The sequence below is a fragment of the Epargyreus clarus genome, unplaced genomic scaffold (assembly GCF_041222505.1).
Source record: "Epargyreus clarus isolate Ecla_fem2 unplaced genomic scaffold, WU_Ecla_fem_2.2 ptg000001l, whole genome shotgun sequence".
Taxonomy (NCBI): domain Eukaryota; kingdom Metazoa; phylum Arthropoda; class Insecta; order Lepidoptera; family Hesperiidae; genus Epargyreus; species Epargyreus clarus.
The window spans coordinates 14,904,948-14,917,593 of NW_027332209.1; the positions used below are offsets into that span (position 1 = coordinate 14,904,948).

The 12,646-nt window shown below is 33.4% G+C and overlaps 1 protein-coding gene across 1 annotated transcript; it reads left to right on the forward strand.

The window, feature by feature from the left end:
• The first annotated feature begins 1,637 nt into the window (after positions 1–1,637).
• LOC140757181 (hemolymph lipopolysaccharide-binding protein) lies at positions 1,638–10,867 on the forward strand. The gene is made up of 7 exons (XM_073092723.1): positions 1,638–1,802; positions 3,894–4,016; positions 6,581–6,642; positions 7,074–7,195; positions 8,312–8,444; positions 9,801–9,861; positions 10,449–10,867. The coding sequence occupies exons 2-7, from the start codon at positions 3,988–3,990 to the stop codon at positions 10,600–10,602; spliced, it is 561 nt and encodes a 186-aa protein (XP_072948824.1). The 5' UTR covers positions 1,638–1,802; positions 3,894–3,987; the 3' UTR covers positions 10,603–10,867.
• The last annotated feature ends 1,779 nt before the right edge of the window (positions 10,868–12,646 follow it).

Genomic DNA, 12,646 nt, shown 5'->3' on the forward strand with positions numbered 1-12,646 from the left:
ATTTATGATTAATATAGAATGGGACTGAATATCAAGTAATCATCAAGCTGGATAATTACTTGTTTATATCTAATGCTCATATTTAAAAACTATTATAGTAATAAATATCATTGTAAGTTAAAAATTCTAAATAATAAACAAAGCAAAGTAGAAACATAAAGCGAAATTTTTTGTATGCAAAATATAGTTATTTTAGTACTATAGTTTTATTTATACCGAAGAAACGGTTGAAACTCCGTAACACCAAGTTTTTTCCAATGCAAATATTTTACTCTCTGATAGTTACGCTTCAATGACAATAATAATGGAATTTAAAATAAGAAATTAAGCGATAACCTTTGCACATAAATAAAATCCTCACAAATACATGATAGGTATAATATTATGCATCTCGAGCTAAGTGGAGCAAAAAAGCGGTACGGCTTATTTTTGTTTAAATTTTTGCATTAAAAAAAATGGATAACGAGATTGAATATTGAATTAATTAAAAACAAAACAAAGATATTAAACTACACGTGACAGTGATAGCTTGCCTAGTGGTTAAGAAACTCTGCCTCTTGATCGAGGGGTCCGAGGTTCAAATCCCAGGTACACACCTCTGATTTTTCAAAGTTATGTGCGTATTAGAAATTAATTATCACTTGCTAAACGGTGAAGGAAAACATCATGAGGAAACCTGCGTACCTGAGAGATATACCTAAAATGCCTAAAAAGGAATTTTGTTCTGCAATTTGCACGAACTTATTACAAACATACGCCATTTACGAGCATACTAAATACTCGTACCGTAAAATCGTAAAATTTGTATACCATACAAATGGTTAAGATTTGTATGATATACAAATTTAAACCATACTTAAAGGAAAACATGATTCCATAAGTAGGTATAGTTCTCTATGGGGAATATTACACCTAATTAGGTATCTCAAAAATATTAATATGGAAAAATAGAATATATGAATCAAAGCAAAATAGTATTATTATTTTATCCTTATGGTCCATTACATGTAATATTTACAATGAGTTAATTCTACTGAAATCTTACTCGGGAAGTTTTTTACATATATATATTAAAACGATATAATACACATAAATATAATAAAAAATATTAGATAAGAAAGTAATTAATATTATTGTTGTAGAAGGTAAATATATATACATACATGCGTACTTAATTTAAAACATAACATACAATAGGTAAAAAAAATATAATCAATCAATTAATTAACGATATTGACTCAAAATACTATAAATATTTGAATAGCGTCATTATTAAACTCTATTCTTCTTATTTAATATTTTATAATTTTGATTTTCAACAAAAAAAAATTTTTAAGTTTTTCAACAAAAAGTATTTTAAATATTTAAATCATAATTATATTTTTTCAATATGGTTCTATTGTTTTAAAAGTTTATGGCTTAAAAATTCTAAAATATTATTAACATTATATCCTGTTCTATTAACATTACTGTAATATTTATATGTACCTAAGCGTAATAAATTATTTTACTATTAATCCATTTTTGTACAATAAATTGCTTTGTTATTTATAGTTAAATTATTAGTAGAATAGTTCTCTTGTCCCGTTACCCCGTATGGCCCACGACCGTTATCAACCAGTGGACAGTGAATAAATAAGTGTGCAGGTAACAAGACACATTGTCACCAAACCCAGGATTAACAAATTATACCCATTTAAAACATTACCCAGTTTTACTAATAGCATTTTGACGTTTGCGGACAAAGCATATGTAAGTGCCAAAACAAGATTTGCTGAGTGGATAGTAATGTTGCATTTTCGGTAAGTCATTAATTTTGTTATATTTACACGGAACAAAAACTTGTTATGTCCTAGTTTTATAGTTTTGATATAGTTTGAAAAAATAATTAATGATCATTGTGTTGAAAACAAAAATAAAATTGTATATAATAAAATAGCACATAGACAATGTGAGAAATATTGTTATTTCTGCGATTTTCTTCAGAATTTTCCAATTGAGTCCTACGAGTCTTGAATTACTTACAATATCGCCATTGATTAAAATGATAACTATTTTTTAAATAATATACACACGATTTTTTTAGTACTCTGAATACAAAAGAACAGTGAAAGTAGATGCAGCAAAATATATTAAAAATATCATGTTTTAGCATTTGTCTACTGATTCCCAAAGTACAAAATTAATGTATTTTCTATGCAAAAATTAATGGATCAGCTCCTAGGTTTTTTGTATCATATTTTATTTTTTAGTTATTGCGAGTGTGTCATTAATTATTAAGCGAGTTGTAGTACCTATCAAATATCTTACAAGTAGATTCCTAGACATTCTTATTATTGGAATTTCAATTTTATACATATTGATAACGTAAGCATTGAATTATTTTTATGATACTGTAAATATTTTTATTTAGTTTTTTAATTTAGATAAAGTTCTTATAATGTAAATTATGCATGATTTTTTATATAAATTACTGCAAAAATATAATAGAAGGTATATAGTTAACACCTAATATTTATTTACTATGACACTATGTTTTAATCGCCTTAGGTACTCATACAAAAATTTAAAATCATATGAGAAATAAGTACCTACTTGAACTAAGTAATATTCCTGTCACATACCTACAGTGAAACTCAATGGTAATTGTATAAAAAATATCCATGGATTTTTGTACTTAAACCGAATACCTTATTTAGTCATCTCTTACAAAACAATAGTTATAGCATTTTTATTCAGGACTTTTAATCATGATATCGTTAATATCAACGTTTATACGTACACGTGCGGAAATAATATTATCATAACATCACTGTTATCGAATCTCTCAAATTTTCCAAAAGATTTTGGGGTTCACGAAACACGCGCATGCTGACTGCCACTGCACGCGTCGATGATTTCGTGACCAGCTCTACCCAATCTTCAGACAAAAAATATTTTATCCAAAGATAGCGGCAAAGGCACGTCATGTTAAGTAGTCGCAGTCTACATGTCTGCCCACAGACATCTTAAACCAACCCACGATAAGATAAATCACAGGCCTGAGTCCCACAGATTTGTTGCTAGTGCCCCCGAAACAGATGAAACGCTAACTCCAGACGCCGGAGTCGAACCACAAAGAGTTCTACCACTTACCTCATGACACCGTAGGCAGTAACAACAGTCGAACGACGGACATGACGTCAAATATTATTAACAACATACGCACAAATTATGAGTAATCATAGTAACATGGTAAAACCAGTTTTTTCTTTAAAATATACTGTGTAGAGTGAATATTACGGCTTCCTGCTAACAGATTTCCTCTTGTTACGTAGGGAGATCAACTGCCGACAGCAACAAGTTAAATGCAACAAAACCCAATGCGAGTGTACATACGTCACGAACAGATAATGACTAACCATCACTAGATTTTGGGGAGTAACACCTATACAAGGCGTCCTAACTTAGTCCTTAGGGAAGAAACGCATCTGACGCCGACATCAGATAGGCAATAGTCTAATCTAATCCAGGGTTAATTATATAGCTGTCAAACGATGTTCGATCCCAATTCACACCTGTATCTTCCATAAAGGGGTACAACTGCTATACTAATTTGATTTGTATTATATTCTGGATTGAATGTAATGGAATTGACACAATTAGCTTATAATGTACTCATAACTAATGTCGTCCTTCGGCATCGTATTAATCCTATTCTATTCAAAGTTTTTACAAAAGTTCACTCGGTTCTTGAGCACTTAACATCAAATACGTGCCCGTTTTATGCATAAATTATATTAAATTTTCTCTATAAAATATCGTTAAATAATCAGTACGAATAAAGGATCCTTACGATTCTCCTAAGTATTTTAACCCTTTATTAGTATGAAATTGAATAAATTTTTCAACAGGTTTCGAACAACCATTTCTCAATAAACAATGACCTCGTGAAGACGACAGTTCCACAATAGCTCGGAATAACAAAGCATTGATTAATTGGTTACCATGGAAACGAACAACTTCAGCAAAATGAGGTGAGAAATTATTAGATTCTTTATGTTGTTAAGCAGTGTGCACACTACACGCGATAGAGATCGAGATGCTGACAGACAGTATGAGGAGACAGACAGCATCAGCAAATCAATTTTCTTAAAGCTACGATGACCTGTACCCTTATTTATTTTTATTTATTTATTTATTTTTGTACACCTTAAATTAAGGGTTACAAAGGGTAAACTTAATGCCTAATGGCATTCTCTGCCAGTCGACCCTGGGTGATGGCGATAGCATGCGGTAGGCATAAATATAAGCAGTAATGATAAAATATCAAGAAATACAACTATGAAAAAAACATACAATATCTACATATAATAATTATAAATAAATATAAATAATATATAAATATATAATAAAAATATAATATATACAAATAAATATATACAACACAGTGAATTAAGGAAAGTTGAAAGACTCAAGTATTGGTGGACATACGTAAGTAATGCTCCCGAACCATTCTCTTGAAGGTATTCCTACAAGTGGCTTTCCTGATGTTTTCGGGCAGGGCGTTCCAAAGTAGTATTGCCTGTACTGTGAAGGAATACTGGAAAAAACCACTATTATGCGGTGGAATATTGACTTTAAGAATTCTGGACGAACGTAGTCCACTGCCGTGAAACGAACAGTGAAACTGAAAATTTTCCTTTAGATACGGAGGAGAAGCTGGATCATGTAAAATAGAATACAGAACCAGGAGAATTCTAGAGTTACGCCTTTGACGAATAGTTAGCCATTTAAGCTGACGTCTATATTTAGAGATATGATCATACTCACGTAGGTTGAAAATGAATCGGATACAATTATTAAGAAGGCGCTCTAGCTTATCAAGAAATTCATCCGTCAGGTCTGGATAACACACATCCGCGTAATCAATAACAGGCAGAACGAGACTGTGAATTAGCGCAACTTTAGTTCTGTGCGGCAGAAAATTTTTAAGCCGATATAGGCATTGTAGCGTGGCATTTACTTTTCGACTCAGCTCGGTGACTTGCATTCGCCAGCTCAAACTACTATCAATGACAAGCCCAAGGTTTTTCACGGCATTGCACAGAGGAATAGTGATATTGTCATATGTAATAGCGGGTAAATTCGCAAAGTCGACTTTAGACAGCAGTCTCGAACTACCTACTATAATGGCCTGACACTTCAAGGGATTAACAGAAACGCCATACTGACTAGACCAATCCTTCACAGCCTTAGTATAAGTTTATCGTCGGTTCTGATACAGTCCGCTAGGGGCGCTGATTGGAAATGTACGGGCAATTACGTAAACAAATACAAAGACAGTCATTTTTGTAAAAACGTAAAAACTCATAGTAAGGGATCAAGAATAACAAATAAATTATAAATAGTACAAGTTCGAAGCAAATATGGTAGAATACACTTTTACCAACTTACACTTCCTTTCTAATCGATTCTACTGTAGAAACCATCCACTTATGTGTGCCGCACTGAATATAAATTGCGACAATACCACCATGTCAACATTTTTAAAGAAAAGTTACGGATACAAGTAAGTCCTCAGGAGAAACATTTGCAATCGACCCCATGTTTTTTATATAGAACAAGTTTGTCTTACAAGAACTAGGTTAAATATCTCAATAAAAAATCTTACTGTTTAAAATAGTCCACTGAAATGTTACATTTGGTTCGCGATTTTCAGAAGACGTAGTTTTATTTTTTAATTGTCCGGGGTTACCAGATCCTACTTTGTAAGGTCATTCTTGTCTCTTGGACAAACTTGACCCTATCTCTCCCCCCTTCGACTTCCGAAAAAAAAATCGTCTACTGATTTATGCACAGGACCAAAATTTCTAATATTTCAACGAAACGATTCCTCCCCGATATATATGGGGAGACCCTTGAGACCTACATGCACACTGACATCTACTTGACACCTCTTCTATGTGGATCGATACTCTCATTAAAACTTGGGGGTATAAGAAAACTCACTATTAACGACACCCTATAAAGCATAAGATCTAAATTAATTATAAAGCCCATCATCATTATTATTATCCTACTGTTACTACTGAGCACGATTCTCTTAGAATGAGAAGAATTAGGCCATACTCCATTGGGCTGTCGTCACATATCTTTGAGAACTTTTATAAAAATCTCTTAGGTGTGCAGGTTTCACGACGTTTCCTTCACCGTTAAAACAAGTGATAAATAATTTATAATACGCATATGACTTTGCAAAATTAGAGGTGTCTAAGGTTTGAACCTAGGACCCCTCGATTGAAATGCCGCGTTTCAACCACTTGACTATCACTACTGTATGTACGGTCAGCTCCAAAAGTAGATGAACACTACCGTGTCAAAAGTAGTAGGACTATGACATATCATATTAGTTATGTTAGCTTTTTTTTAGTGTTAATCTAATTATGATGGTAGGAGTATTCGGCTACTTATGAATGCGTGGGTGTATAGGTATTTTTGGAATCTTCATCTGCTTATCCATCTGTTCTAGAGCTGACTGTACTATATCGAATGAGGAACTTTTTATTGCCGTAATAAATGACTGATTGCTTTGTTTCAGTGTCCCGTTGATTATATTTTTATGTTTTATATTTGTCAATATTGAATGCAAATCGTTGAATGGTGAGTAAGTTATAATGAAGGTTTAGTTATTAAATCATAATTAACGACTCCTTAGCACAGTCTTAACTTTACCAGTCCGAAACAAAAATGGAATGGAATGTGTTTATTTTGTATACCCACTATCTTTTCTGACTAAGCAGACGTGAACCTAAGTGAGCTTGAGTTTCTGGTCTGGGTAGTTGTCATCACTTTAAACTGCCTGTGATCAACCACAGATGCTTACCACCGAAGACTAAGTTCGAGCCAGAAAACAGCAATGTTTAATTAATAATAATTGGCTTAGTTCAACATATATGACGCCTATATAATTTTTAGGCGTAATTTAGGTACATAACACGTATTTGACTATTTTTTATTCATATCCGAATAAAATATATTAAGCCTTTAATTTACCATTAAAACCAATATTGAGGAAAAAAAAACTTTTTCAGGTTATATAGTAAACAATTCATCTGGTATTGGCTACAAAATAATGTTTAAGTCGCAGACTTGGCCTGCAGCAAGAGACAGCTGTGTGGATGAAGGAGGGAAGCTGGCTGTGCCAAAAACACAGGTAGGTAGTTAGTGGAACTAATGAAATAGTCAAACTAAACTATATAAATTACTTAATATAAAAGAATAATGCCCATATAAACGACAGCACCGATTTTAAATCTAGTCATAAATATTGAGTTTATAAAAGGAAAGTTATTAAGTTATTATTTATTAAATTTATGTTTGCAATTTTTGCTTTCCTGGGCAATCGCGTATAAACTTCCTCATAAATAAACTGAAAGTTAATTTCCGACATAAGTTTTTTAATCCATTATATTAGCACCTTGACTAAAAAATGCAAATTATTGTTCAAATATTGATCAAAGAGAAAGTTTTCTAATTGCTCCTGAATCACGCTGAAGCGGCCCAAATAAATTAATAATAAACTTTTTATATAACGAAGTTTTTGTCAAATTTTGAAGCTTTACCTTTCCGGGCCTTTCAGAGTTTTTCATTTATTGCCCTGCGCACAATCTGACCCTTTAAACAAACTCAAGTGTATTTGTTAGGAAAATTACATTTCTTTGTTCCGATCAATATAAAAAGTCAAAGTGAAGTGCGTTTATTGGACACATAAAAAATTTAAATTTAATATTTTTAACACAAAAGGTCTAAGTAATGTTCAAAACAATTCAATAACGTAATCTTACGAATGAGTTATAGTACTTTACACCACTGATTTTGGTCTCCGCTGGAGCGTAATAGAAGGCAATTATTAATTAATTTGACATTACATTAATCACATTAGGCTTTTCTACATGACAAAAAGTGCGAAAGAAACTTCAATAAGTGGCTAACACTCTACAAAATAGGTGTCAATTATTTAGACTCTTGAATTTTGTCTCTTACTTAATCGAGGATGCCTTTGACCCTATAAACGCTTTCTACACGTTGTCTACACTCACAGCCACACAACTAGGATTCCCTGTGTCGTGGATGCCATGGACACAAACATAGACAAATAAATACCCAGACCCAGAACACATATCTAAATTCACCATTTAGATATTTGTCTGGCCGGGAATCGAACCCGGGACCCTCTGCGCGTCAGACCAGTATGGTGACTGCACCGCCACACGGGTATATGGCTATAGTAGTATTTTCAAGTTCTGAATTATTTTATCTATATTTCCAGGACGACTTCCAGTTCATCCAGAAGCTGGTCCGCGGCATGTACTACCCCAACGTGACTGACAGCGAGTACAAGCCGTTAGTTTGGCTCGGCGTCAACAATCTCGATGATTACCGGGTTTGGAAGACTATTGATGGTAAACATACATTGATGGATGATGTTAATAGTTTCAATCTGATGTGGTTTAATGAGCCGCCACTTTATTACATGATTGTGGAGAGTAATGGTTTAGAGCGTGTATGCGAGTGTATGTATCATTCTTTGATACGATCTATAGCTCAAACGACGTGACGGATTCTAGTACAGTCAGCGTAAAACTGCTATGAATATAGAAATGAATCGCGTCACCATAGCAAATTGTATGACTACACCTGCTCGCACGGACTAGCAGTTTGGCGCGGACATGGCACGGACTATATATTATGTCATTGGATACATCTAAATTATGGGTGTGACCGTAGATTATATTTTTAGCAGTCAAGTTTTGTTTTAAGAAGAATAGCTAGTTGTATTATAGAAGTAGGAATCGAGCATACAGTCCACCTGAAGAGTGGCAAGTGCCGTTACGTAGACATGAATAAATCAACCCCAGATAGAATTAGAGTCTTAACTCAGAACTATAAGCGTCACAATAGCTCTTAACTATTTCTCACTTACCACACTCATCCACTCCCCACGATTGAAGAGGTTGAAAGGATTGAATTGAAAGGATTGAAATCAAAACTTATCTTTTAGTTGACTGCCTAGCCTGGTAGAAACCGTAGCCCACTGATTTTTAAACCAGTATAGAAACTAACAAAGAAAATCACACTTAGTGCACAAACAATCTAGATTTTGATAGTAAAGATCGCTTCGAAAATTAAATTATAGGTTTTGGACCAGACACAGGTTTGCTTTCCAAAACACCAAATGCCTACCTACACTTTATAAGTTGTATCTTCTGACCTACATTTCAACACCATAAAAAATCTTCCATACTCATATTTCCCATAACAATATAAGTCCCTTAAATCACCGTGATCCAAACATTTCCATAAACTACGGAAGCCTCAAGTCAGCCCATAATGGAGCTAAATCCCATGACAAGTGACTTTTATTACTGGAATATTGGTTGGGGGCCCATCGGGACAACAACATAAATCGTGGGGAACGCCACAGCAAACTATTTTGAAAACTGTTGTGTCAGGGGTATGGCCAAAACAAATAGGTGCCTTTGGAGGAAAGGTAATTGATGCCTTCATCCTTGCAGTTATTTTAAGATTGAGTCACGTTGCACAGTAGATATTACTCAAAGAATCCCAGGTTCTGTCTTCGGTCAGAAAAAAATTAAATGATGGATTTTTGAGACGTGTATTTCTCTTTGTGTGTTCTCAAAACGACACGAAACATCTTATTCTTGTAAAGAATTTGTGTTTTAATTTCTCAACTGAGATAAATTAAAAAATATAATTCCCAAAAAATAAAAACTCATAAGATGTTTTTTTGTCCTCAGGTTTAGATTTAAAAGATGCAGGCTTTAATAAATGGGTTGATGGCAATGGGAAAGGATTCAGGTAAGCTATTTACATTTAATTATTACAATATACATATTTACCTTATGAAAATAAGGAATAGTATAGCTAAGTCTTAGATGAGTAAAATACCTAGAGTGATCATTCCTAACAAGAAAGTGTAACCAGTTTTGAGAATTGAAATTGTTGCTTAAATAATGTATAGCCACGTCTCCGTTCTAAAATGTCCCTAAAATGTTTGAAATACTTATTTATTTATTACGTGAATTATGTAGTATTAGTTATTTATGCGTATTTTTTTGTAAACTTCTGTATTTTTTTTCTTATCAAGAATTCAAAAAATAAATGATAATTTCATCCATTTGTGGCTTCATTCTTTCTATTTTACTTTTCAAAGGTTTAAGTACAAAAATATAAAAACCTGCCTGACGTTGTGTTACCCTACATAGTATAGGCATTGTTCCTGAAGTCGATCACACATGCGTTGCTGCCTCTGAGGACTAATTTGGAACGCTTCATATTACTTCATTTCATATTTTCTTAATTAATTGTTTTTAGAGGTATCTTATGCTACTCCTAATTATTTCTTAGTAATACCTACTTACACTTAAACTTTTCCGTTATTCCAGCGATGCCGTCGAAGAACCCCACTGTGCAGGCGTGGACCCCATAAACCCTGGGCTCCGGGACTACTGGTGCCACCGCCGACAACCCTACATGTGCCAGGCTGATGCCCTCCCCGTGCAGCGCTCTGCCCGACGCTCCTTTTGGTGGTGGTGGTAGAATAGCTGAACTCCACTGATGTCGCAACCACTCTTATTTCTATTTAAAAAAGTAGTTTTGTTAAATTATTTTTAATACAAATACTTAATATTTAAATAGTAGTATTTTGTAACTATTATATTACCCTACCGTGAGTATGACTTTTTGTTATAAATGTAGGTATATATACTAATCTAAAACTTGTACTAATTTTGCGTATTACCTATTGTACTTTTTCGTTTTAACAGTTTATTTATTTCAGTGTAAATAAAAATAACACATTAAATCGCTTTTTACTGCATAATTATACCTACTTACATAATATTTTCCCTTTTTATAAAATCCCTTTCCCTTCGTAGGAGTAACAAACGAGCTTATAGTCCATCGCATGGTAAGTGATCACTGCTGCCCATGGACATATGTAACCAACTCCACATAGAACATGGGTTCTGTATAAAGTCGATCACAGACAATGATAAAATAATATATCATTGATTACATATAGATAAGTCAGCCGGCATCAACACATCACCGAAACGCAGGAATTACGATTCACACTAAAAAAATATATGACGGTGGTAACACTTCGATCGATCCATACTGGGTCTAACTTTCCTTCATAGTATCCCTGGAAGAATTCAGCGATAAAAGGCCCTCTGAAATCTCTTAATTTTATAAGAAAAATGAATCAGTTATTTGACTGACAAAACGGTGTGGTCTGAATTAGCTCCAGCTCTACATGTACCATTACGTTAAGCTGACATTGTAAAAACCATATTTTTTTTTAAGATGTGTGTTATGGAGTTTCTTTCGCCGCTTCTTCTCCATGACGAAACAACTTGTGAAGTGGTGGTAGTTGTATTGACATTCAAAAAGTGCTCTGTAAAGAACCTATTTTGAATAAAAAAAAATGATTTGATTTGAATCTCCTTCAATATCAACTAGAGGAAAGAAGAAATAGGTGTTCGGATTAACAGGAACGTAAAAAGAACATTACATGTCATTCGTACAATTGTAATTCATACCCCTTTGAGAACTCGTAACATTCCGAACTGAAAAAGATAATAAAAACGATAATAGAGCCGCCTGAACGACTCCGACTCCGGGATTATGTTAAAATTCCAATATAAATGTTAAAGTCAAACATTTGGTGCGGCCTAATAAAACTTTGGGGGATTTCCAACCAAGTTTTAATTCAATCGTACTGTATGAGGATTATTTGCTTAGTGTTTTATCTGTCATAGATAGATAAGGATTGTGGGAGTGTTAGAGTTATGTAGCAAAAAAGGCTCTTAAAGTTTTTATGAAGGATATTCATACCTAATTTCGGTTAGAGGTGTGAGAAGGATCACAAAATATACAAATAAACTATTAAGTACATATTAATGTGCTCTACCTATATTTAAAAAAATACTACTTAGTCCATATTTGTACGGAAATTTCAGCAGTAAGCAGGCCTATCTGGTAGAGGAATTTTAAGAAGAATATCTTATAAATTATTCCTTGGTAAAAAATATTAAGGCACATAACTTTTGACCTAAAATCGTAATGTAATATTGCAGTTATGACAAGTGTTATGTAGGTATCTAGGTACAACTGAAAAATATTTACAATTATAATTAAACTTACAGAAAATTAAAAGAAATAAATTAAACTTATACAGGTACAACTTGTTTCATCGTCCGGTAAAATTCAGAAATTTTACGAAAACTTTGTACTGAGTACGAAAAAAATTATGAGTAAAAATAATTATTTGGCAGAAGAATAAATTACTTCTTTTAACAAGTATCTACTCGTATAATAATTATTATTTTACTAAACAAATTATTAACTCCGAAATTTCTCCCTAATTATAGCCCAAAACAGGGGCGTCCGGATTGCAAGTACTGGTACCTTCGTATCTGTAGTTGACCTAATTCTTATTCCATGACCCTTCTTCGGGCCTTAGTCAAAATTGGTAAAGATAGGGGTTAATAGCGACCCGTGCGGTGGTTACTCGTGCCCCCATGCGTAAGAACCTGACGCTTCAATATTTACGACTTCCATCGACACGACATAATCATTC